The 27,879-nt window shown below is 41.9% G+C and overlaps 2 protein-coding genes across 8 annotated transcripts in view; one reads left to right on the forward strand and one right to left on the reverse strand.

Annotated features, from left to right (window-relative positions):
• LOC147241878 (partitioning defective 3 homolog) overlaps positions 1-27,879 on the forward strand; it is a 390,131-nt gene that overhangs the window by 279,091 nt on the left and 83,161 nt on the right. For all 7 annotated transcript variants that reach the window (XM_086192266.1, XM_086192265.1, XM_086192260.1 and 4 more), the window contains 2 exons: positions 4,527-4,749; positions 27,756-27,879. The exon at positions 27,756-27,879 is cut by the window's right edge and continues 5 nt beyond it. In XM_086192266.1, coding sequence (XP_086048392.1) covers positions 4,527-4,749; positions 27,756-27,879 — 347 coding nt within the window. The remainder of the gene's footprint in view (positions 1-4,526; positions 4,750-27,755) is intronic.
• Positions 654-1,625, reverse strand: LOC147241882 (uncharacterized). Its single transcript, XM_086192308.1, has one exon. It carries the CDS (start codon positions 1,272-1,274, stop codon positions 654-656), a length of 621 nt encoding a protein of 206 aa, XP_086048434.1. The 5' UTR covers positions 1,275-1,625.

Genomic DNA, 27,879 nt, shown 5'->3' on the forward strand with positions numbered 1-27,879 from the left:
AGTTCATGTTGAGGGAGTTTGTGAGAGAGAGTGTTCTCTGGAGCTTACATACTCTTAAAGTGCATTTCCATGTTTTTCAACGGATTGCGTGCAAATAGATATTTCTCCTGTTTGTACACTTTGTTGCATCCATTTTGCACTTAATATGTCTAATATTAAATGATTAAAAGTATGTGTATAGAGCAGTGTCCCTCTCACCATTGTAGGGTGGTTCTATGTCAACCTCTTCCATGTGTCCTCTAAAGCCCCTTTCACACTGCACCAAAAACGCGGATGAACACAGGTGTTTGGGCTGGGCTGGGCTGCGATGTGACAGCTGCTCACTCATCTCTCAATAAAGTTTTGGCCTCTGCCATAAGATCCGTCTTCCTGATGATGTCCCAGAGACGCTCTGAAGGCAGCGATTTCACTCCTTTCAGTGCTATCGTTCAACTCGACGACGTCCATGCTGTCGTTTTGTTGTGTGTTCTGGCGCCCTTTTTTGTGTAATGATGACGTTGTCAGGGCAGTTACGTACGAGAGACCTTCCAGTTTTTTTTATTTCTTCCTGATGTTGGCGTCAGCTGGTATCACCACATCTATCACCAATGCCCTCTTCTGCTGTTTTTCCACCACTGCTGTGTCTGGTTGGTTCGCCAGTTGCAGGTTGTCAATCACAGCACCTTAGCCATGTTGTTCTCAACTACTTTTGGTGGTATGTCCCATTGGGGTTTGGGTACTTGTAGTCCATACTGGGGACAGATGTTTCTGTATACTATCCCCACTGCTTGGTCGTGCCTCTCCATGCACACTTCTACGACTAGCATCTTACACCCCGCTAGTATGTGTTGGACTGTCTCATGAGCGTCCTCACACAGCCTGCACCTTGGGTCTGATCTGGTGTAGTAGACCTTGGCCTCCATGATGCTTTTGCTGAGGGCCAGCTCTTTTGCCACCAAGAAAATGACCTCTGTGCTGTCTTTCAGTCCAGCATATTCCAGCTGTTGGTAGGTCTTCTTGATATCAGTCATTTCCTTAATCTGGTGGATGTACATGCCGAGTAGGGGCTTGTCCGTCCACTTCTGCTCCTCTCCCTGCTCGCTCTCATCAGGTTTCAGCTGTCTGAGGCATTCACTGAGCAGCTTGTCCCGAGGGCCCATCTTCTTGATGGACTCTTGGATTTTCGATGTTTCATCCTGGACAGTGGCTCTGATGCTCACTAGTCCTTGTCCTTCCTCTTTCCTCTTAGTGTACAGTCTCAGGATGCTGGACTTTGGGTGAAACCCTTCATGCATGGTGAGGAGCTTTCTGGTCTTGACGTCTGTGGCTTCTATCTCCTCCTTTGGCCAGCTTAATGATCCCAGCAGGGTATCTGATGACAGGCAGTGTGTACATATTGATGGCTCAGACTTTGTTCTTACTGTTCAGCTGACGTTCTCAGTACTTGTTCTACCGTCTGGAGGTATTTGGTAGTGGTTGACTTCCGTGCTGCCTCCTTATGGTTTCCATTAGCCTGTGGGATCCCAAGGTACTTGTAGCTGTTCTGGATGTCACCTATATTTCCTTATGGTAGGTCGACCTTCAGTTCTGATCATCTTTCCTCTACTTGATACCATCCGGCCACATTTGTCCAATCCAAATGACATCCCTATGTTGTTGCTGTCGATCCTGGTGGTGTGGATCAGTGAGTCAATTTCTCTCTCATTCCTGGCTTACTGCTTGATGTCATCCATGTAGAGCAGGTGGCTGATTGTTGCCCCGCTTTGGAATCTTTCCCATATGCCCCCCTAGTACTTTTCAATCTCAGCTCTTGATGGGCCTGGTTGGTTGTTACTCCCCTGCCACTGAGAACTGAGAGAACACTTTGGCTCGTTCAGTGGAGAACATCTTGTTTATTGTCCTGGCCTCAACCTCCTTTGTGTATCTCTTCAGTCAGGTGGCCAGAGCTTTGTTTGGTATGGTATGGATAGTTGAGTGTATTTCTGGTGCACGCCTGTGTTCACCATTTTCTATACCACTTATCTGTCATGGGTCCTAATATTTATATATATATATATATATTCATCTTCATCTGTGTATACTTGAGTAGAACTAAAATTAAAATCACATGACTTTATTCCAAACTTTGGAAAAACAACCTCGAAAAGGAGAGGCTTCCCATTTGAGTGAGTATATTCATCCCTACTTGGTGTCGGATGATAAAAAGACACGGGTTGTGTATAGAGAGACAGACGCCTTACATTTTTCTGACAGGTAATAACGCTGCAACACCACAAGAGTAATTGCTATATATAAATTTCCATTCGCCAAAGGATTCCATTACAAAAGATGAGGAACATTTGAAAAAGAGGGAATTATTTGCCTGAAACACTTTGTTCTCATAAGCTCTGTTGGCAAGCCACTAAATACAGTCTTATCTCAGCAAAGAAAAATGGGGAAAGCAGCCGATTTCCCCTGCAGCGGTATATTGCATTCTCCCCCATGATATTCAAATAACTCTGTTTTTCAATTTAGATAAAAGCAGCCAGTTTTGCTCGTCACTGAGGTTAATAGTCAAAGTTGACAGATAAGCCACTGCCTTCCCCTGCTCCCAGACTTTTATTTACATAAAATAAGAATTTGGCATCACCTAAAGAAAATGTGTCCCCACAAGATATCCTGCTTGGTAAAATGCAGTTATCCTCCAAAAAAGACAAAGGAAAATCTGCATTCTTGGTCAAAAATCCTTTCTTTCATTTTTTGTAAGAAGACAAGGTTTTTATTTTTCCTTCATAACCTTAAATGACAGTCCAGCTTAAATGAAAGTTTCCAAAGTGACAAAAAAAGAAAAAGAAAAAAATCTTTCACTGTAAATTATTGTTCAGCTTCATGGACTTGCAGATCAGTGCCCCCATCAAGCAGCGCTTTTCTTTTTTAGTTCCATTACATCCCCTTGGATTTTCTCTTTCCACGTGTTTTTAACCAAAGACACCACCTTTTTTTTTCCTTGCTTGGTTTTAATCCGAATTTGATGACAGACACTGATTAAAATTATGAGAAAAAGCATATATTTGTTTTTGTGCGGCCTGCCTTCTTACACAATACGAAGCCAAAAAAAAGACTAATTTAATGAACAACATAACTATCCCTTTGCTTGGCTATCCTCTAATTCTGTGCAATTTGTACAAAGTCATACCAAGACCAAGAAGCTCATCTGTACACATGCACCTGCACACGCAAAAAATACACGACTGTCCGCTGGGAGGCCCTAGTTTAAGTTATCACTTTTACAAACCGTTTCGGTTGACCAAAGTGCTTTAAAGAATAAGTGCATTACAGATAGACAACTGATACACAACACAACACTGTGGAAATCCTCATCATCATAATAATAATAATAATCTACAATCCTCTGTTAAATTCAGCTTGCCGTCATTAAGCAGAAGCAACATTTGCGCTTCTGCTAATCTCAGTCATTTAGATAGCCAGCCTGCAGCTGTTATTTGCTGCAGTTGCTCTCAGTGTAAGTGAATGATTATCAAGCAGCGGATTGACTAATAAAGCTGATACCAGTCCTTCTACCGGTTGTGGATTTGGACACAGTTAGGGGGGCCTCAATGAGCTGCATAAACGAGCAGGTTGAAGCTGCCGGTTTGGCCTCTTTCTGCCGCACAGTGAAAAAAAGCAGACTCCATTCATTCGTGAAATATGAATTCTGCCATTCCTTTCGTCCACAGCCCAAATCCTGAACATGAAAGATCCACCATCATCTCAGTTTCCCCATTTTTTTCTTCTACGATGAAGGTAGAAATGCGCAACTAAGACGATGACACGCAAGACGAATAAATTGCAATCTGAAAGACATCTACCTCACGCCTCAGAGTGAGTGATAGAGGGAAGACAGGAGCTATGCCGACTGTAGTGTACACCACATTTACAATTAAGATCCCAGGAGCCTTTTTCAAGATTATTCAAATTCATAATTACTGACAGATTAATTACGTTTTGCACATCAATTCTAATTAGATGTTACGGAAACTTTGAGTTTAATCAGGCCTACCTCACCTAAGGAGTTTCAAATTGACGTCTGGGTTGAAATTAATTCAGACATTAATTAAGAACTAGATTCACAAGACTATTAGATCATCCACTTTTTGGTCACTTTTTTTTTTTTGTTAAACAAGTTGTGTGAAATGTACACATTTGAAGTAACTTCAGGCTTTCCAATAAGTGGAAATAGGTTCGACTGACTAAGTATTCTCAAAGGGTGTAAAATGTAAATATATTCTGCTCTAATGAGGCAGTTAAATTCAGTGTGTTTTGTTCAAAGCTGCCGTTCCTTGTGGGGCAGAGATTTTCCATTAATGGTTTTTGTGATGTATACAGGAGAAAGAGGTGATGCTTTGTAACTGATAAAAAAGCACAATCTGTGGAAAATATTTGTCTGACATTATTTTTCTGTCAATCCTTGTGTTTGTGTGTGTATAATTCCCTGTGTCTCTCCCTGTCTATATCTAACACACTCTGCTCTCCTCTGCTATATTTTTCTCCATGTCTCATCACTCCAGTGGACGAGGACACAGAGGGAAGTTCCCGATCAGGTGGGGAGTCGATGTCCACCAGCGCCGACCTCATCATGGGAAACCTCTCCAAAGACGAGAGGCGTAAAGATCGGGACAAGGTTGGGGGTTTTGAAAAGAAGAAACCTGAGCGAGATAAAGAAAAGGAGAAAGACAAGGATAAGAACAAAGCGAAGAAAGGCATGCTGAAGGGCCTGGGTGAGATGTTCAGGTAAGAATGAGACAGAGCATTTCAACTCATGATCAACACCACTCTGTGAGTGCCGTCTGTTGTATTTCGCTTCACTTAACACACTCCCCACAGGATCTTAGAGAAATTTGAATGCATTCTGTGGGTGTTGCAGTGCTAATCAGGGACTCCTCTCCTTGAACCCTGTGAGATGGGATAGAGAAGGTGAAGGGGTGGGGGTGGGTGATATCGACCTCAAGGGCCCCTGGCACTTTGGAGCCAGATTATTTTTAATAAGGGCAACATGTTTTATTCATAATCCCCTATGTGCACGCTTCTTCTATTCAAACACGCTCAGCATTTGTTGAGGGCCTTCACTGGTGCTAATGTGATGCTATGATTTGGGTTTGGGTTGGAAAGATTATAAATTGGACTTCAGGGTAGATTTATTGCCGCTAGCTGGTGGACACATCGTGTGGCAGCAGGAATTCAGGGGTACACTAATTTGGTAAGCCATAAGAGGTGGCACAATTCTGCTTTTAGCGTCCCTTAATTATTCATTAATTGGGAAAAGGTTCTCAAGCACGAGAGTTCAATTCGCTAATTAAAATTAAGGATACAACATTTATTTAGCAAGTCTCTGCTGTATTTTACACTGCATTATCACATCATTCACTTAAGGCGAATTTAAACCAGGACCCAACTTTTCTCGTTTTCATGTTTCTCTTCCAACTTGTTAAATAAATCTTGCATCCGCTGAGGACGAATGGGCAAAAAAATGCTGAAATAATATTTAAAAATAATTATGCTTTCACTTTTACTACTTAAGCCATGGACTTTGACAATATTAAGAGAACGTGTAGAGAGATTCTTGGTGATAATAAAGACCCTGTGGGCATCTATTTAATATCTCTAGGAAATTAGTTAGGAGGGGTCACATTAATTTCAATTCTGTGCACATTAGAATATGTCATAAATTAACGTTGGAGGGGGTGCGAACCGTAGATTGTTTTCATGTGGATTAGTTTAATTGGATTAGTTAGCGTATCAAAGCGTATGGCTCAGTAATGAACAATAAAGACGACAAGTGTGTTTTGAGGTCACGATTAAGGAATGCCAAGAGCTCACTTATCTTCCATTATTTTCACCTTTTTTTCTTTTCACCTGTCACTGAATCCTGCTGTGTAAATTCATAATGACTCGCACAGGTTTACAATCTGCTGCGCACCAGGTGTGAGAACATATTAGGAGTTACACACATGTTTAAAGGAGCACACACAGAGAGGTGAGCCAGGTCATTCCGTGAAAGGCGAAATATTGGCCACAGGTTTCACACTGTGACATGCAATAAGGGCCACTGGCAAATCTTTTTGAGGGACTGTGCTCAGCCTGAAAGGTGGCTGGTAGGTGATTGTAGGAGCGCATGTGAGCCCTTGGCATGCCCTCTGTGGTCTCATCATCGCTCTTCATTATCTTTGAGTGCCACCACCACTTAAGAGTTGGCACATGGCAGGCCTTGCTGACACTCCCGCCTGATCCAGGGATTTAACATCGGGCCATGCGCCTTCAGAATGCAAAGAGCCTGCTTCTTCACCGGCATATCTCTGTGACTCTCAGGGTAGAGATTTCAGAGCTTTGAGCTCACTGGTTAACTGATGAGAATATTTTTTTGACTGATGGGCGACCGTGTCAGTAGAATATGTACCCAAATAAACCTGCATACTGTTTGCTAGCTATCATCACAACACTGTACCACAGTAACAAGAATCTCTCGGCTGCATTGGTGGATGGCTCACCGCCAAAGGTCAAGTTGCTGATGCAAACCCCTGCCTGTCAGTGTCTCATTCAAAGAGCTAGTTCAGTACCTGGAGCTGAGTTTGATATGCAGTCCAGAGATACCATGACTGAACACATTGGAAAAGATTACAACAAAAAGACGAGAATAAAATCAAGCTATTCAGAGACAATAGAGTGGCCTGAGAATGAATGCTAAATGCGGAAAAAGTTTCCGCCTCACCTTGAAGTCAACGGGATGTTTGAAATGGGTTTTTGATTAAACTGAATGCGCTCAAGTTTCGTCAGATTCTTCTATTTCTGTAAATACCTGGTTGCAACTCAGGTAAGTCCTGATCAGACAAATACGTAGGATGGGGATTATGTAGCGACGCCTTGTTTTCTCCGTGTGTTTTGGGTCCGCGAGTCCATGAATACACTTGGAAGGTCAGTAATTTCCTCTGGAAACCTCTGAGTGATTTCCTTTTACCCTTGCTGTTGAGGAAATATTCTCTAGCCTCATGCAAGGAATGGAGACGAGGTTGCCTTTTTTTCTTTTCTTGTTTTTGCTTTGTTGTTTTTGTGCAAGTGTTCAAGTTGTCTATCCATGTCCTTCTCTGGTGTATCAGTCGTGTTGTAACGGTTGATAAGTTGGCCCTTGACTGCATATCTTGGTTCCACCTGGCATGATCGATGATGAAAAAAACCCTTGCAAATAACAAGCTGTCTGTCATTTTCTGACACAAAACACACAAACACAAAAATAATTTTGAGCTTCACCCTCTCTGATGCTCATGCAGCAGCCTGATGCAAGGTGATGACCTAATTGCGCCCCAGACAGCTTCCTTGCTGCAGAGATGGGGATTTACAAGTATGTAAATGCTAAAAGCCCAAGTTTTCAGTGCATGATGTGCAAGTATCAAAACAGTTCAGTTTTCCAAAGACCTTTTTTGTAATAATTCAATTGACAGTCATGATAATAAAAAAAAAATCCTACTAGCTTTTGGTTGAGGGAGTGCCTGCATCGCTATAGAGCTCTTACAAACAAAAGCTACAGCTCAATTACCTGTCACTCGCTCTGTGCTGACTGTGAGATGCAGTCTAGTTGGCTCCTTACTCATACAGTAGCCTCTGTATTTGTGGTACGTCTGACATCTGTGCTGAAAACCCCGTGGTTAGTAGTGGTTAGGTCCACCAGTGCATGTCCTCTTACTTTTTGTGTCACTTTGAAAAAGTAACCACCTGTAGGTTAATTGGCATGGGGCTAACTAAAAGTGAATTTAACCAAAACTGACTCTCCTATTCTCAAGTTTTGTCTTTCTTTCTTTACAACTCTCATACACCATACCTCAAATATTATTCTGCTGAAATCTGTGACAGCTCTCACACCCACACGTCTACACTGTTCTTTTCCTTTCTTTCTCTCTGTTCTCTCACAATCCACATAACAGGTTTGGAAAGTTGGAGATGGCAACAAACTGAGGTGTGAGTGACTGTGTCCCACTGGGTACGCAAGCAAACTTTATTGTAAAGATCAAAATGGAGTGATATGAAATGCCTAGCGGTCAAAAGGGAGGAAGGGAAAGAAAGTGAAAGATCTGTTATGTGTCTCATTTGAGCAGGTCTTGCAAAAGTTTTGACAGTGATTTCAGGATAAAAAATAAGTTGTTTTTTTTCATCAGATCATGCATACAATTTAGATAGCAAATTTCCCAACTGCATCAAAACATTATCCCTTTGTAATGGTTATATCTGTGGCTTTCATTGGCATGAAATGGACAGGCAAACACTCACCTTTTTTGCATTCCTCAGACATGGACGTCTTACACTCATGTTCTCCCACTAAGGAGATTTCAAGGAGTTTGTGGGATGCTGCAATTTGAGCTCATTTGCATGCAGGCTTTTGGACAGTCTGATGAATGTGGAGTGCACGTCTGCTTAATGGACACTCTGATTGGGAGTGCATTAACATCAGAGCCAAGGGAAACTAGGATGGCCTAATATAGGGAAAGAAGGAGGATTGAAGGAGAGACTGAGATAAATACTTCTAGTGCAAGAATGACTGAAAGTGTGCAAGTGTGTAATGGAAAGGAAATTGAATACCCTAAACCCGTTGCAGAGAAACTGCAGTACAGTGTGCTGGTTATCCTGCCTCTCAGGAATCATTGGCTAGTCCCTATAGGATGGTAGACTGCCTGCTATATAGCCCTTTTAATCCCATGAATGGATAGCAATGTGCATGCATGCAAAGGATGAAAAGCAGCCCTAGGCAGCTTGACATCCCTGTTATTTCAAGGAAGTCTGTTAATGTGTGCATCACTGTCCGTGTCTGCATCCAGTGGAGAATGGGGGAGTGAAGGGGAGTGCATTACCCCCCAAACTACTGTGTGATTATTCATGCCCACTCCGGTGGATAACGTGATCATTGCTTTCCAATCATATCAGATTTAAATGTTAGAGGCTTTGCCCAGGGCGCTGTAAGCATGCTAGCCAACAACAATGTATTGGCCTGGCTTGCAAGACTCCCCTCAACATGCCTAATGAGGTGTTGTTTATCTGCTTTGTGGCTGACTGACCTCCTCCATCAATGCTCCATCTCCATCAATTTATGTTGGTTTTTTTTTCACGTGTGTGTGAGCTTTTGGTGCAGATGCAAAAATGAAGACCCATTCTGAGTCTTCTGCTGTCACACTGATTGTCAATCAGATGAAACAAAAGAGCCTAAACCTTCGACAGGGTTAAATATTCTTTGATGGATATCGTTTGTGTTTTTGTCTTATTTTTGGGCTGGTGTGTTTCTCTGTAAATATTTCTTTCTGTATTTTCTTTTGGCAAGTACATTTTAAATGCATCATACTGCAGCAAAAGTAGGAGAGGAGTGGGAAGGGTAGAGTCTGCAATATTGGTTGGCAGGGCTGGGAAAAGGGGGCCAGATAAGTGTGGGATGGGGGGTGGATTGGTTGAGGGAGTGTGTGCACTGGAGTGAACTGGGGCACCAAGGGAGAGTGGGAAAGGAGGATGAAAAGGAAAGGGAGTGGGGCAATGAGAAAAGAAGGATGCTTTTCACAGCAGCAGTCACGGCATCATGAAACTGTCTGCCTGGAGGGAGGATTGAAGCTCTCTAGTGATTTGCATGTTTTTTGGCACGTGTTTGTGTGTGCACTTTCAAGGGGAATATGAATTTGCATGTGTGTGTAATGCATGTTTCGTGTGTGTGTATGTGTGTGTGTGTGTGTGTGTGTGTGTGTGTGTGTGTGTGTGTGTGTGTGTGTGTGCGCATGAATGAAAAACTGTGGTAACGGGCATTGGCATCACCCTAACCAAATCTCCCCAGTGATTTCTCAGCTACAGATGCACATTACCCCCATCCCCCATTCCCACCCTCACCACAAATCTGATGAGTAGCACGCCTCACATCGAGCCATCAGCCAACACTGGAGCTCGGTGTGACAGCAGTGCCCAACCGCCCCTTTCTCCCCACCCTCCATCACCCTGGGGACCTCGTCTGCTTGCTCCTCCCCACAAATGCATCCCCACTCAAGTCTACACAGATGTGAGGGAGAAGAGTGAAAGAAAGGCAGCATGAGGGATTCTGTCTTTCCTTCAATCTTTATTATCTTAAACTGTGTGGATTGGAAACTCACTGGGAGCGCCTGAGTGTGGGCGGTTTGGTGTGTGTGTGTGTGTGTGTGTGTGTGTGTGTGTGTTTGTTTGCAGGCTTGCATGAGTATGACACAAATATGGATGTGTGTCACAAAAGCATGATTGCCTTATGTGTAGCATGAGAGCAGGTCTATTCACTATATGAATCTTTCTGCTCATGTGGGTGTGAACAGCTGATGGCGGGTAAGCCAGTTTGATCATTAGTACGCTGACATGACACATTCATTAGCCTGGCTTTTCATACACACAACACACACACACACACACAGACACACACACACACACAACATGCCTGATGGTTAAACATACAGCTTTCTTCTCTAATGTATACCTCCTCACCTCCCAACCTCCACAAACTACACACACACACACACACACACACACACACACACACACACACACACACACACTGTAGTATTACGCCACAGCTGATTTGAAGACAGCAATTAGCCACCTCCACATGTGGGCCATGACATCTGCTGAATGTAATCTGAGAGAAAATGGTAATTGTTCCCCATTTGCTCTCCGCTGCTTATCATAATGTCTGTGCTGAGGTAGTAAATGCAAGCACAGGGCGTAGCATTCGCCTGTTCATGAAATGACTGGCAGATGGAGTGACGAAAGAATAAACACAAGTACAAAAGAACACTGGGTCCGTCCACAACAAGTGTCACCAGTTTACAACAGCCGTTGCAGTCAAAAAAAGCATTGTAATCAATTGGGCCTGCTAGACTGACCACTTGAATCATGCAAGATGATTGTGTGGCTGCTTGACAGATTGCCTTCTCTCTTTTTTTGGTGGCTGGTCTATTTTTCACTCCATTCAGGCATTCATAACGATAATTCAACAAGAGCAGGAAAAAAATGTGCCTTGTGTGTAGTATATTTTGATTGTAGTCAAAGACAGTCCCATCAGTCTCTTTAAATAAATGTTTGAGCAAGAACTCAAAGGCTTTAGCAAATTTTCTGACCAAGTTTCTTTCCAAACTCCAAAGTAAAAATTCAATATCACTTCAAATGGCTTCACAGCAAAAAGAAGTATCATGGCACATAGGGCACTCAACAGAGTGAGATCAGTTTTTTCAACATCTGGGGGGGGGACTTCAAGCAGTCCCCTCTCTGTTTCCTTCAAATCTGCTGCATGATTCTTGTATTTTAAATGGGCTATTTTTGTAGCATGAACATGAACCTCCCACATAGAAATGTTCCCAGAGTAAGACACCCTATTACTCCTCTGCCAGTCATGTACCAAAGAGACCCAGCAGGGAACAAATACAGCGAACAACAGTTGTCCCCCACAGAGACGATTAGCACCACTGTCACCCACTGCAGCAATGGCAGATGTAACTCGTAAAACAACTCTAGTTTAAAGCAAGTACAACTTTGTGGCTGGTGTCAGTTTTTAGTTGGATGACACATTTAGGTGTAGGGAGAGGCTGAGTTATAGGATTAAGGCGGGGGAGATAGAGCTTAATCCAGCATGGAAATATGAGAGATGGCTGTTTGAGGCATTGCGAGGGATGCTGGGGTGCTTGGCTGTTCAGCTGCATTTCCTTTTGGCCCCTGGAAATGTGATTCGGCAGCACTGGGCCTCCATCAGACAGCCCTGCAGTAATTAGGTTTAGAATGATCAGCATGAGGTGTGTGTGTGTGTGTGTGTGTGTGTGTGTGTGTGTGTGTGTGTGTGTGTGTGTGTGTGTGTGTGTGTGTGTGTGTGTGTGTGTGTGTGTGTGTGTGTGTGTGTGTGTGTGTGTGTGTGTGTGTGGAGGAGAGGTGGTGTTGTAAGACTGAGTTAATTGAATCTGAAATCTTGTCGGCCTGAAATGAGATCCACCAATGACTCTCATACCGTGTTTGCAGCCCTCTGCCTGAGACATCATAAAGTGTGTTATTAAAGAGCTCAAATTAAGTGTAACGGTGCACCCCTCTGTACTCTACCAGTTCTATGACTACTAATGAACCAACCCCAATGGAATCCCACTCAGAACCCCAAACGAATAGAAACCCAAACCTCTTCTCTTCTCCTCTTCTCTTCATTTTCTTCCCCCCTTCTATTCTCTAAAGTGAAGACATACAGCCCAGTGTTCCTGAACGCCCCCCCCCCCCCCTCTTCGTCTGATATTTATTTTCTTCACACTTTGAGAAACTTTAATCTTTGTTTTTTTTTTCACTCTGACCTAGATTGCATTCATCAGTCAGGGAAAGGCTGTTCCAATGCAAGTTGACTCTCAGAGGACACGAGTATTTGAAAATAATGAGAAAAAATTAAGAATACATACAAGGATCTGAGAAAACACTGTCCCATTTTGTTTTTGTTTTTTTTTGTTTTTTTTCAAAAGCACAAATGAATCATGCATGCCCTGTAATATTAAAGGTATGCAAGCAAGGAAGAATTACATACCATCGAATTACAGTTGCAAAGCATGCTTGATATTACTAAGACAGAGGTGTAAAATATGCATTGGATGAATCTATGTATTTGCCCCTGTGTGCCATGCAAATGAAGGACTCATTGCTAGTTTGCTCACCAATCCAAAAGGCTTAGCATGTAATGAAGTAACGCCCTTTGGCTGAAATGACCTTTCCCATCCATTGAGTTTCCACCTGCTGTTGTATGCACACACCTTCACGTGTAACTGACAACATGGGTGGCAGGACTGAAATGATTAGAGTGAAGGTAAGGAAGAGAAAAGGCTGGGAAAATTGCTTATGAATTACAAAGGTAATATCAATTGATGTTGACTTACACTTCTGATTTCCATCAAAGGCATCCATTGAAAGCAAAGAACTGTTCTCATCTTGTACGGTCAGTGTCTTGACATGTGTTTGGCATGTGAAGTGAAATTGTATATCATACATACATACATATATGTATATGTGCGTATGTGTTTGTGTGTACATATATATATATATATATATATATATATATATATATATATAAATATATAACTGTATGGTTGTATTCATTATATATATATATATATATATATATATATATATATATATATATATATATATATATATATATATATATATATATATATATATATATATATATATATATATAATGAATACAACCATACACTCCCCGATTGCTCTGACAGAAAGAAACAGATCAGCCAGTTTGGCCAGAGTTAAACCACACAAAGCACCCGGTCCAGATGGACTTAAAGGTAGGGTGATCAAGACATGTAGATTTTAGCTAACTGCAGTGTTTTACAAAATTATTTAATCTCTTCCTTAATAATCATGCTGTTCCAAGACTAAGGAAAATATCTAATTCCATCCCTGTCCCGAAGAAACCAAGAGGTGCGGAGCTCAGTGACTGTCGACCTGTTGCTCTGACCCTTATCCTGTACAAATGTATGGAGTGGGTCATAGTAAACCATCTTGCAGCATCACTTAGTGAGGGTTTTGATCGATTCCAGTTTGCATGTACGCCACGTACTGGCGACGCAACATTGACACTGATGAACACTGTCAGTAAACACCTGCAACAGCCAAAGAGTTTTGCTAGAATATTATGTGTTGATTTTAGCTCAGCTTTTAACTGTATGCAGAAACACACTTATCATAAGACTCTGTGATATTAATACCAACAGCAACACTGTACAGTGGATTAAGGAATTCCTTCCAGACTGCCCACAGAGAATTAGGTGTAGCAGCTTTTCCTCTGACACTGTTCTACTAAACTCAGGGGTGCCCCGAGGCTGCATGTTGTCACCTGCTTTGTTTTACTTACATACCAATGAAATGCAAATCATGAATGCTACCTGTCATTTTACAGATATGCAGATAATATGGCACTGGTTGGCCTCATGCAGGCAGGCAATAACGCAACCAATCAATACACCTACTTCCTATGTATTGGGTAACTTACAAAATGGTGTCATGACAGTAGCCTTTTCATTAATGAAACCAAGACCAAGGAACTCATCATCACAAGATCAAACTACATCCTCCGGGTTCCACCTGTTATTATTAATGATTATTAATGCACAGCCTGTAGAGAAAATAGAGGAGTTTAAATATCTAGGAACTTTCTTTGACTGCACTTTAAGCTTTACAGTTAACACAGAGTGCATTTCAGAAAAATAAAATTAAAAAAAACAATGCAACATATGTACCTAATTAGGAAGTTAGATTCATATGAGGTTAGCAAGTTCATCTTAGAGACAGTATATAATAGCCTTGTGGAAAGTGTTTTGACTTTTAATTTGAACACATGGTATGAGAACCTTGGGGCCAGGAACAGGCAAACAGCAGGAATAGTAAGCATGGCAAGTAAGATTGTTGGAAGAAATCGGAAACAGTCGGGCCACAGCTATGAGATACAGGTGAAACAAAAAGTAAAACAAATTGTGTCTGGTTAGATGCATCCCCTGTTCAAAGAATTTGTTAAACTGCCCCCTCAGGAAGACATTTTAGAGCTGCAACTCAAAAAGAGTATTGACAAAATTGCATGGACCTCTGTTTCATTATTTGTTTTCGATGGACCAAATAGCATCACATCAACTTTTCTTTGTGTGATCATCTCCATGTTCAGCCAAGGTCATCTAAGAATGTAGAAATGCTCATACTGAACACTTACACTCCTCTTAGTTTTAGATTTTTCTCGCATGAAATGACCAAAACTAAGTGGGATTGCATTACACAGTGCCAACAATGTCATGGAATTGGCAGTGGTTAAAAAACACAAAATCTGCAATAAGCTAACCCCGTGTTTTTAGATTTTGTCCAAGCATAGCTGGGACATAGAACAATTCCCCATATGCCCACGAAACCATAAAGATGGGATGAAGGGCACCATGTTTGGCATGTGGATTAAACACAACATCATCTGTTGTTTCCCACATGCAAAACTGAATTAATCAAAGAGGACTATTTCTACAGACTGACATTGATGATATTGCAGTGGTAACGCTGCTGCAAGGATATGTCACTGCCATCCTCCTGATGAGACCCATGCTTGTATAGAGTACTTCTGCTGACGGAACCCAAATTGTCTGAGGGGCACTGTACTGACACGTCGCGTATTCCATGGACAGAAATTTTTTGCCCCACTGAATGTATGTATGATGGCATTACATTACGAGTGACACAAGTGTTGTTGTGACTGCACCCAACCTATGTGCACACTCCGTAATATAGCACTGATGGCTGCTGTGCACAAAGATCCTGCCACAGAGCACGCACCAAGATGTTTTGTCTGCCTCCCTGGATTGAGTATAAAAATCCCTGGAGGGTGAAATATTTCCAATAGTAAACCGTTATTTCATTACTTCTCCGGTGTAAAACACGGAAAGCAGATCACCAGAGATCTTTGATTTAATTGGGACTATGACTGCCACCTCCATGCCAGATTGAAGCTCTGCGGTGCAAAAGCAGGGAACATTAACTGGAATTATTCACCTAAGAGGCTGCGAGCCGGGGAGATTAATATGCAGGCACCATGGTACTTTGAGGATTTTGCAGATATGACGAAGAAAGTTGACGAAGCTCTTAGCAGAAGGCATTTTGCTGGCAGGATGTTACTGTAGAAGAATCCTATGCATCAAAGATCTTTTCTTGGATATCCGGAGTAAGTAAAACATACTTTTGGGGAGGTCAATCTCAGGCTCAGTTTTTCAACCACCATAACTGCAACCTCCCTTAAGGTGCCTCTCTGCACCTCATGTTAGGTGCAGAGAGGCACCTGCTGATCTCCCTTCCCCACAAGAAAGCAAGCACAGATACAGCACGATGCCCATGACAGCATGCTAGCCCTGAATGAACAAAACCAGGGCCTGGCTATGGGGGGGGGGGGGGGGGGGGGGGGTATATACTGCTATTGCAGACCTGAGAATGCCAGCCAGGGATAAATCCAATAACAACATCACTTTAAGAGGAAACCTTTTTGTAATTATTGCAACACAACTATAATATGATATCGTAGACTAAACCTTACAGTAATTATTCTAAACTTGATTGAATTACGTCTTTATTGAAAGCTGCTGCATAAATGTTTGTTTAATTTGATATGCATGTATTGTACATGTAGTGTTTTTTCACCAAATTATCTTTAGAAACCATCACTTTTGTCAACTGTAGTTACCAGAAGAGGTGTGTCCAGACCCTACCATTTATGTGCTGGCACTGCAGTTGAGATTCATTGGGGCTCCTTCTTTCTCTCATCCTCACATTACTCACAATTACTGTCTGTCATTCCCCTCCCAATTTTTTTTCTATATATTCACCAACATCCCTCCCACCTCCCTCCCAGCTGCTCAGGAGATTCATTTTGGCATTGACAGAAAGACCTCTCCCGTCTCTCTCTGAATGCTGTGAGGGATGTATGTCACGGATCAGAGGTCCGGCTGTCTTTTTTTCTCCGACAGACTCAAATACAGCACTTGGACCAGTGGCTGTCCATGCATTTATTTAAGGGGCTGATATTTGTTAGATAGAAAACCTGCCTCACATTTGCCCTCTCCTCTCTCCTCCCTTTTAGTAAGAAATAAGGCATTTAAGTGTTGAAGAATATGTATGCCTACATGTGCATAAGCGTTTGATTTACTTGGGGAAAAAATGGCAAGAACCTGAGAATATCAGCAAGGAAAAGACTGGGGGAAAGACACCGTGTAGAAAAAGAATATCCAAGGCCATCTTGCAACATGATAGTGGTGGTGAAAGCAGTTGTAAATACATCGCCAAACATTTTGAATGTGGAGGTCTCTGATTCATGTTAGTCTTGACACATGACTGCGGCTAATCTAATCCAAATCTGAGACCCCCCCCCCCCCCACTATGGTATTTCCACATCCACAGTCATGGCTGACATCATCAAAAGAGCTGAGCAGAGTTTGTCTGCTGTGTTTGCTGAATGCTGACTTTTGTATCAGAGACATGCGGCAGCAGCCTGGCTGACGATAAAGAGCCAGTGATCAAAATGGCCCATTAGGAATGCAGTGTGCCACACTGTATCTAGGTCACAGCCTGAGCCACCTACTGTCGCCCTTCTACTGAGAAACCACAACCCTGTCCCCTCCTCCTCGCCAACACCATCTCTATTCCTCTATTATTATTTATGTAGCTGGTTAGCTAGATATTGGTCAACTGTGTCTAATGTGTGGCAGGAGGGACTTTGTCTGTTCAGGAATGGATTGTGGCTAGTTAAAATCGTCTGGGAATAATTAACTGTGCACTAGATGGCAGAGTGACAACATGCGTGATGATAATGAGTCAAAAGACAGCAACTAACACAATCTGCATCTGCAATCTGAGCTGCTCAAGTGTTTCTATTTCAACTTTCCTTGTGAACCCAGCACCCCCCCCCCCCAAATAAAATACCCACCCTTTTCTCATGCGCTTAAACAAATGAATGAATTTGGACTGTTCCTTTATGTTGAAATGAGAGGCTTTAATCAGGTCCGTCAAGGATTTAAAATGATCCTCATAACATATTTGAAACTACCCCACGTCTCTCTCTCTCTCTCTCTCTCTCTCTCTCTCTCTCTCTCTCTCACTCACACACTCACACGCAGGCACGCAAACAAACGAACACAGGGCAAAGTGATTTATGTGAAACATTAAAAGCAATCATGTTGGGCTGTGCCTCATCTTTTGTATTGCACAGGCTTTTTGAAATATAGTAAAGTCAACCTGTTCCTTGATGTGATGGCACATGTATAGATAAAACACACACATATGCCCAAGTACGAATAAATGCTGCGCTGAGTAAATGGATGAATGCACCTTTTTTCTCAAAGCTGGCAAATACAAACCCTGCACGCATTGTAACAGTAACAGGAAATCCATGCATGTGATGAACTGTTGTTTGTCTAAAAGCCAATGACATTCTCATGTCCATACAGTATTCTGCCTGGTCCCTGTGGCTTGAAAGGACATTTCTCAAGATGAACTCAGATGAACTAAATATTCACCAATTCCCTCACACACACACGCACGCACGCACGCACAGACGCATGCTTTCATCTCGTTTTGTGACCTCATATTTGTCGTACACATTACTTCATACGCACATTTTAGCATGAGGTTGAAAAACAAAAGCAACAACAAAGCATTTGATTCACTGTGACATTGTTCCTGATATAACTGAGCTCAACACTTAGACCTAGAGTGGTTTTTGAATGCTTAACTGCAGTTGATCATTATTGAGGCCCCAACAAAGCAAAAGGATAGCAAAAATGACCAGCGCTTTGATCACTGTCTTAGTTGTTTGTGTGCTCATCACACCATGACCCATGTGCAATGTGCACAAGAAGAAAAAACTTTTTTTGGGGGGAGGGGGGGATTAAATACAATGCCAGAAAGTCTCTCCAATGCCTGGAGATCTACACCAGTAAGATGAGGGGCTAAGTGGACACAGTTGACACAGACTGATGAGAAGATACTGGTGTAACTGGGAATGTAACTGTCAGGTGTTTCAGCTCATGCAGCCTTATGTACTGACTTAATATCCGGTGCAGTATTTGACAGCAACAGTTACAAAAAAAGTATCCCTCTCATGTGAATCACATGAATTTTAACCACATTTAAGTGTCAACAGTTTTCACTGAATATTCTTAGTGGACTTATCCTCTCAGCTGTTCTTAGATGCTCAGGGCTGTAAAAAAAAAAACAACAAAAAAAACAGCATTCCATTTGTTCATCTGTGCCGGTAGGCCTAAACACACACAAAAAAACCCACAACGTTGAATCCTGGATCTTGTAATGTAGCCTATCTTATAGTGACTACATTAATCTCCATTACACACATCGATTCCTCTGTGCACTCATACAACACAGTCTGTAGACACTGAGCGCTCCAGACTGGTGAGAAGTGTTGTCAGCTGGGGAGTCAAACTGTAACCCTCATAATATCACGGTGATGATGACTTCCAAAGGGTAATTTATATATATTGAGACTCAAAATACTTTCAGTCATTAACAAGACACAACGGATAAAGAGTCACAGGTGGTTCATGCAACTTGTTCCATAGGTCTGAACCACTCAAAGATTTTGACTGTATTTAAGAAACAAACTCAAATGGGAAAATATTGGTGAATCTAGGAAATCCTCATAAATCACGAGTATGGGTGATTTAAGCTTAATATGTGTGTGCGAGTTATTCTTGCCTGAGGCCCAACGTGTGGTCGTGTATACCATATGGCATAGCTCAAAGTTACTATGTGTCAGATCGAAACTGCGACGTCTGTGGGTGGTACACTTTGTAACATCTCATTTCCTCCTACGCATTTCAGCAAGCTCATTTCCACAGCATGTCCTTCTCTGGTCTCCATTATATTTATTTCAGTAAATGTGGTTGTTGTTCAAGAACACCCAAACCCATACTTCAGCCACCATTGTTGAAAGTACAGGAAGAGAGTCATTAGTAAACCCAGTCAGGCTACTGCAGATGTAGAAATCATTACACGCAACATGGTGTCTGCATTCGTTTGCGCAGAACTACGAAAGAACTCAACTGGGCTTGATGATATTGTTGGTGTCTTTTCTCTTCTCAGCGTACCAGTACCTGAAATCAGTGCATGTACATTTTGAAAGAGTGTCATTCAACCTAAACATTTTCCCAAGTTTGTTATTTGCTTCGATGGGGGACAAGGGTAGCGAAGAAGGCTCTGGTGACAACCACTGTTTCCCCTGCAATGCTCTTTCTCGACTGGGGCTTGGCCTGATATCATGAATAAATGCATGCCATGCCTCTGTGATGCGAGGCACGCCACTCTCCCACCCAGCACGAACCATTTCTACTCCCATCCTTCCGCCTCGTACCTCACCCCACTGTTTTCACACCACTGCAAAAAAGAATATAGCCTGGCTTCCCTCCAGAGCTGCAGGCAATCAACAATAGCTTCCACCCATCTACCACCGGAGAAACATCACTGGTGCAATGTGAGTAAGCCCTTGTCCAATTAGGTGAAAGTGCAGTAATGTCATCTCTCAGTGTGACCTGTAAGAGGCCGAGTTTCTGCACAAGGCGGGCTAATGGGAAACGACTGTAAGAGCAGGGGTTTTTGAAGACACGTTCCACCTCAAGATGCTTAAGCTCCAAAAGGTGTTACATTATAGACAATTTTTTTCATTGATGAATTGTCTGTTGCTGTCTCTTTCATTACGCTTCCTTCCCTCCCTTTTTTTTGAGGATGTTTGAAGTTGCAGAGTCGAGTTTAAAAAGGTCTTGCTGAGAAGGGTTCGTGCTGACGGACATCACATGTTGTAGATAATAGGTTCCGCAGGGAAGGGTGTCATCGGCTAGTGGTAGCTTAAGGCTGCAGGAACAAGTGAGGAGAATATCATCACTCTCTGAGGTTGGTGTCCCTGGAAACCAGTGGCTGTTCAATATAACAAATGTGCCTTTAATTCCTGTTAACGATTATCAGTTCACAGTGTGATTCCTGGGTAAGACAAAAAAAAAAAAAAACACTCACTTTTCCTTTCTCTTACTGCCGTAATGGATTGTTTTGTACAAGGCGTCAGCGTGTTTCACCCAATTATGGCACGAAGATTTCAGTTTTTGTTGGACCAAAGTTAATTTGGTAAGTCCTTTTATTTACAGAAGTTAATCAGTCAGGGATCTGGGAAGTGAGGAAACACAAAGGCTCCGGGGAAGAAGATGAGTTCATAACACATATGAGTACAGGAGGACAGAGAGGAGGAGTGAGAAGCCCAGTGCACCATGGGAGATCCCCCAGCAGCGTAAGTCTATAGCAGCATATCTAAGGGCCAGCCTAAGCAGCCCAACTATAAGCCTGATCAAAAAGGAAGGTCTTTAGTCTGCTCTTAAAGGTAGAGAGGGGGTCTGCATCCTGGACTGAAACTGGGAGACGGTTCCACAGGAGGGGAGCCTGATAGCTGAAGGCTCTGGCTCTCATTCTACTTTTAGAAACTCTAGGAACCACCAGTAACCCTGCATCCTGGGAGTGAAGGGTTCTAGCTGGATAATAGGAGACTATGAGCTCTGTCAGGTATGAAGGAGCCTGACTGTTGAGGACTTTGTACGCGAGAAGAAAAAAAAAAAAATTGACTCTCCTAGGTTCCTTACTGTATTGCCAGGGTGATGCCATCCAGGGTACCTATCTCATTAGATAGGGTGTCCCTAAGGTGTTTTGGGCCCAGCACAATCACTTCAGTTTTGTCAGAGTTTAATAAAGAAAATTGTGAGTCATCCATGTTTTTATCTCCTTTAGACAGGCCTCCAGTTTAGTCAGCTGATTTGTTTCATGTGGATGCATTGATAAGTACAGCTGTGTGTCGTCTGCATAACAGTGAAAATTAATCAAGTGTTTTCTTATTATGTGACCAAGTGGAAGCAGATACAGAGTGAAGAGGACTGGTCCAAGCACAGAGCCTTGAGCAAAACCATAGCTGACTGTAGTGGTTTCAGAGGAATTATCCTTAACAAGAACAAACTGAGATCGACCTAGTAAATATTATCTAAACCAAAGTGCGGTTCCTGTAATGCCAATGACATGTTCCAGTCTCTGTAGAAGGATATGGTGGTCAGTGGTATCAAAAATTGCACTGAGATCTAGTAAGACCAGACCAGACCTCCCATTAGGAGGTCACTGGTAACTTTGACTCGTGCTGTTTCTGTGCTTTGATGAACGGAAATCCTCCAATAAGCTGCGGCTGTGAAGAAAGTAACAAACTTATTATCAACTGCTTTCTCCAGAATCCTATATACATACATACATACATACATACATATGTCTGGACATATTTTGCTTCGTGAGATGCTGTCAGCAGATATCTAAACCAGGGCACTTTGATTGAACACTTCAATTTTATTCCTGGCGTTTCATCTCATCAGTGACCATCAAAACATTAATAAAGAATGTGTTATATATAACTGACATTTTACATTACTTAACATCCAAATGAGGTTTGATGGCCAATAAGACATTATCAGGCAAACCACTGATAAATAGCACAGAACAGCTCAAGCTCTGATTGTAGCGTAAAGGTCATAAATATTCCCTGTGTCTATCTCATGGATCAAATGGGCATTTTATTCAGTTGCTATGTGTATGTGTTCCTGTAAATCTTACTCACTGTCTTTCTATCTTGGTGCATCTCTCCCCTCTCCATCTATCTTTGTCTTTAGAGGGACCCTCTCCTTTAGTGTGTTCATCATTCTTACAGTTGACTGCTGTTTTCCTCAGTGAGATAGATGCTTAGGGACGCATCATTAAACATCGCTGTGGTCTGGTAGACAGAACACAAAAATGAAGATCAGAGCTCTATCAGTATGCAAATGGAATATCGTTGTTTACCTGGTGTAAATGGAGACGTTTGGTCTGGCTGTGGCTCAGATACTGTCCCAGCAGCTTGAACGTCTCACTCTACCCAGTGAGTCAGCACTTTGGTCAGGATCTCTCTCTCTCTCTCTCTCTCTCTCTCTTTTGGAACTTGTCATTAGTCATACATGTAAAGAATATTCAGTCATGATGACTTGTACACGCTTCTTTGTTGATGTGTCTTCTTATGCAAGAATAGTATTTTAATGCTTGATGAATTCAGAAAGTTTGGAAATGTTAAAACGCTTGCCTTTAAAAAAGGAAACAGTAAATAGTCAAGTCAGGTGTTTCTTTTTTTTTTGTTAAAATCTTGTGAATCTTGACTTGCTATCGCAGAATTCGGTTGTTCATTCTATCCGACTCCAAGCCTAGCAGTGACTTTGTAGCTGTACTTACTAGATGTCTTCACAATCTGTCATTTATAAACAACTTTCCGTATCCAAAACAGGTGATTCAAGGGTTTCAGAGTGTCAGTTGTAAGTTTAGAGTGACCGAGTGTCATTATTTGAGGATTTTGGAGGAAGAGTGTGTCTCCCCTACTCTTGTTTCCCCTGTTTCAGTTGTGCTACAGTAAAGTGACATTAATTCTGAGCCGATGTTAGTTGAGAGGAATGCAGCTACGGTCAAGATTTAATAACAGATGGATATGAACTGATTGTAATTCATTTTTATTCATGTATATTTGCAACATAAGATGTGAATTAATAATTCAAGTATGTGTTGATAGGAGTAAGTGTCTTTCTAGATTCACAAGTGTGGAGGATTTTTTTGGGGGGATGAAGACTATGACTGAAGTTTATACACTTAGAAACTAGACAGAATTATGGTCCTAAAATAGTTATTCTCTCCGAAACTGACATACATCACCTCATTGTACTCCTACTCGTGTGCTGTGTCTGCCAATCAATAACTTATTATCAAGCCTCATGAACCTCAATCTCAATACATCTGTTTTGATGATCCCATCCTGATAAATGCCAATGTGCCAACACAGGAGTTTTGCAGACATTACTTAATTGTGTTTATCCTCCTGACAGTGATTAATTCATAATCATTACCGACTTCATGGATGATGTTCATTTCTCAAACAGGACACTCATCTTTTATAAACAACTATCAAAAACAATTTACTTTATGTCTTTCCTTTATACACCACGAACGTATGTATTATTTTGCTGAAAAAAAAGTGTCAAGTCAAATATTCCAGTACAGTTTGTGAGTCAGTGGAGGTTTGATGGCTAATCCTGTGTTCCACCAGGGTCCCTATAGGGCAGAACCATGTTTTCAGTGAACCAGAAAGTGTTCCATTAGTCTTCTAAGAGCTCTGGTTGTATCACCCTTTTCCTCCGCCTCCACTTGGATGTGGGCCCTCCTTCTCAGGCCACCAGCGATGGGGGAATACCCTTTCATATGGTAGCTGCTGATATGAGGCTCCTGCTTTGCCGAAATACTTGGCTTGAACAAATCCCTCACTGTACTGATGTTGATCCAGTAAATGACTAGAAAAAGGAAACTGGTGTGTTGTTTTGTTTTTTTGAGAAATTTAATGCAAGTCCTTGAAGTAATAAAGGGAACGTGTCACCTGCATCGCTTCAGATAGCATAAATTGTTTACCCGCTGGCCCCAAGTCAGGAGTTCTGGGCCTCATTTATCAGGATATATATGCTATCTGTGCAACAGAACCCACATATGGCTTCACTGATTCTTTCCTGCACAACCACTAAACAAGACATCCAAATAGCCCATTGCATTCAAGAATAGAAATCTAAAACAGCACTTCCAGAATGGAATTAAGTACACAATGGACCTGGCTAATTTCAATGTAAAGTTTAATAACTAACATCTGTATGGGAAAGAGTGTTTGAATTTAAAACAAACAAAAACAACACACACACAAAAAAAACAACAACCACTGGTCCAATTTCAATTTTGTTTGATGTTTTCAGAATGTCAAATAAAACTGCTATGAGGAAGGTCAAATTAAATTCAGAGTTTAGCACTCTGGGGTTGCGTGACTGCAGAGTTTCACTGATTCACTGAAAGATAGCCCATAAAGAACATTATTATCAATGCTTTTGTACACAATTCAAGAATAGGGAGTGTATATCGTATAACAATAAAATCCTATCTGTCTGTGATTATGTTTTTTTCGATATATTGATATGTTTATTGTATCTGGGTGTGTCTGTGTTTAGCTTTTTTCTTTCACTCTGAACTACTGCTGTCTCCTTCATAGATAGCTTGTAGGTCAGGGCTGTCCCTAAGTTAGCAGCAGACATTGGAGAAGCTATGACAGCTCCCCTGATGCTGGTTGCGTTTGGGATGATGGCCTGACAGTCAATAATTGCTGGCCTCACATGGCCAGCTTCCTTTTCATATCAGATGTGAACTGCTGGATCACTTGGACTGTTTTTCCAGAGCACCATTGTTCACCTGTACAGGCAGACAGGAAGTGTGCAAACACTGGTGCTGCTGACGATGACCGTTAAATGCTTCTCATCCCCTTCTGAGCAGAAGTAACACAGTGGTCCCCTTTTGAGGCCAACTGCTTAACCCTGCAGAGCTGTTTCACCTCAGTCAGTCTGCAGCTGCCTCACCACCACACATATTAACTGTGCTGCCACAGCCCAGATACCCTCTCATGCTATCATGTGTGATTAATCCTCACCTGAAATGTGAATAACTGAGTTCCCTCGTCCTCCTCCATCCAGCTGGAGCAAGTCAAAGGGGACATTTAGAAATATTCGAATGATATCTTAAGGAAAGTTATGCACACTTGTTCATGCGCAATCCGATGTATATCCAGCAACACAAACAATTTTTGTACCTGCGCAAACCTCTGCAGTGGTAACCTCCTGCAATACGCATGGACAGTGAAGGATTTTAAGACTGTTGTGACAGTGTATGTCAATGTGGGTCAAGGTCTGGTCAGGTTTAGACAAATACAGATGTTTAAATTTAGAAAATGGCGGCAGAAGTCCTAACATTTCTCTCTCCTTCTTCACAATTACCAGGGTAATACACATTTTAGTGCATTAGTTTTCATATTTATGAAGAGTGACAAGAAACAGCTTGACTCTGGAGGCTGATGTCCCTCGCCTCTTGCCTAGCGCTGCTCTCATCAGTGTGATGTAGCCTAAAGTTTCTCTGAAGGCCAATTTATGCTCAATGTACGTACGAAAATGTATGTGTCCATTAAAAGACGACTTTATCATCCCCGCTCACATACTTCCATGCGTCCTTTACCTCTGCATAACAAAAATTTCTGCAGCCATCTGCGACTTTAATCACATTATACTTAGTAAATCACAAAGAAATCAGTATTGAAACACAATCAAAACATTGAGGCGTCATGAGGGTCCTCTCCGCTGTGTGATGTGATCAAGAAATGGCTGGCATATCTTATTGGATTTATTTGATTTCCCTGAGCTGTATGTGAAATTAACATTGAGCATGAATGGGCCTTTACTTGATGTCTTGTCGACTCCCCTCCCACAGAGGGCGGATAGATGTAAAAGAACTGGTCTGAAGTTGATGCATTTGTCGCCTTCTCTTACTGGCTTTGTTTTTAAATCACACATTCCATTTCCTCTATTTGCTAATACATCTGTATCTTTTCATCGGGTTTGACCATATTTGTAGAAATGAAAACATGGCACGCGTATCCAGTGGGATGGGTGCTGGCTCGGGAAGAAAAAAAAATAGAGCAAAAGGGGGAAAACACTTAAGTGCTACAGTACCGTGTAAGTTTTAGGCAGGTGTGGAAAAAATGCTGTTAACTAAGAATGCTTTCAAAAATGGAAGTTTTAATGGTTTATTTTCATCAGTTAACAAAATGCGGGGAATGAATGGAGGAGAAATCTAAATCAAATCGGTTTTGGGTGAGACCACCCTTCGTCTTCAAAACAGCATCAGTTCTTTGAGGTGCACTTGCAGACAGTTTTTGAAAGAACTCGGCTGATCGGGCGTTCCAAACATCTTGGAGAACTAACCACAGATCTTCTGTGGATGTATGCTTCTCTACACCCTTCTGGCTCCTCATGTAATCCCAGACAGACTTGATGGTGTTGAGATCACGGCTCTGTGAAGGCCACACCATTACATCCAGGACTTGGATGCCATTTTTCTGCAGCCCATTTCCTATGATCATGTGCGTAGTTGAGTTGCTTGGCCTTGGTATGGCTCTTTGGCTGCAACTCTTCCATGAAGACCCCTGCGGTCCAGACTTCTCCGGACAGTAGATGGGTGGACCTGGGTCCCACTGGTGTGTGCAAGTTCTGAACATCTCCATTTTTTTTTTTAAGGGAAATAAGCTTGATGTGTTTTTTTCACCTGTTTCCTTGGCTGACTACTGATTCTAGTATCCTTGACATTGCCTGTTTCTTTGTGCTTCTTTAAAGGGGCTTGAAAAGCACATCTTGAAGCCCCAGTTTGCTTTGAAGTCTTTTTTTTTTTTTCTGGGGGAGATCTTGCTGATGCAGTATTACTACCTAGTTAACAGCATTTTATCACACCTCCCCAAAACTTTTGCATTTACTGCATTTCCAGAATTTATTTTTTACTCAAACCTCTTGCTTGGACTGCATCTCAAATGTTTAAAGTTGTCTTTTTAAATATCGATAGTTTCTCCATCGAGTGATACAATTCTCGCAAGTGTATACTTTAGAAACCTCCGGGAGTTAACGAATAAATTGTGATTACAAGTACAAGTAAGGCGGACAAAAACTGTGTCAATCCACTGCATAGAGTTAAGTATGTACATCAATTTTCAGAACGTTTGTATTTCAACAAAGCATGAACATGTTCAAGGTATTTTCAGAATCATAAATGTTGTAATATCCAAGATGGGATCTAAAGTAACAATAAAGGATTTGTATTCACAGTAACTATCAATATCAACATCCTCATTAAAGCCTTGTTAAATTATTTAAATGGGAGCTTTTTGATGTGCACATCTATTTTCCTTGTTCAACCATTTCAGTCTCTACAAAGGTACCCTTAGCACTGCACACTGAGTCTCTCGTTTTTCCTTTTCTGGATGGGGACTTTGCAGGAAGGTAATTCACTACATCAAGTTATCTTTTTATATGGCTTGAAGTATTTTGATTGCGTTCATGTGACAAAGGCCGAGTTATTCATTCCATAACAAATGGCTGCCCGGGGAGACTTACACCCGACCTGAGGATTTTGACAGTTTGACACTTTAATTTCCTGTTGAGTATTTCACCGGAATTTCCGGGGAAAAAACAGGGACATGCTGCCATGAAAATAATTAAGCCCTGGGCCTTATTAAAACCATCTCTTCTCTTACTTAGGTTTGGGAAGCCCCGGAGGGAGGAGCGCCCAGGAAACAGGATTGATAGGAAGGGCTCCAGTAAATCTAAAGCTGAAGACATGCAGCCTTCTGAACAGGAGACCCTGCATATGAGGCTGGAACAA

Source organism: Aulostomus chinensis, chromosome 21, assembly GCF_037954235.1.
Source record: "Aulostomus chinensis isolate RoL2024-O1b breed Wild chromosome 21, RoL_Achi_v1.0, whole genome shotgun sequence".
In the NCBI taxonomy this organism is placed as follows: domain Eukaryota; kingdom Metazoa; phylum Chordata; class Actinopteri; order Syngnathiformes; family Aulostomidae; genus Aulostomus; species Aulostomus chinensis.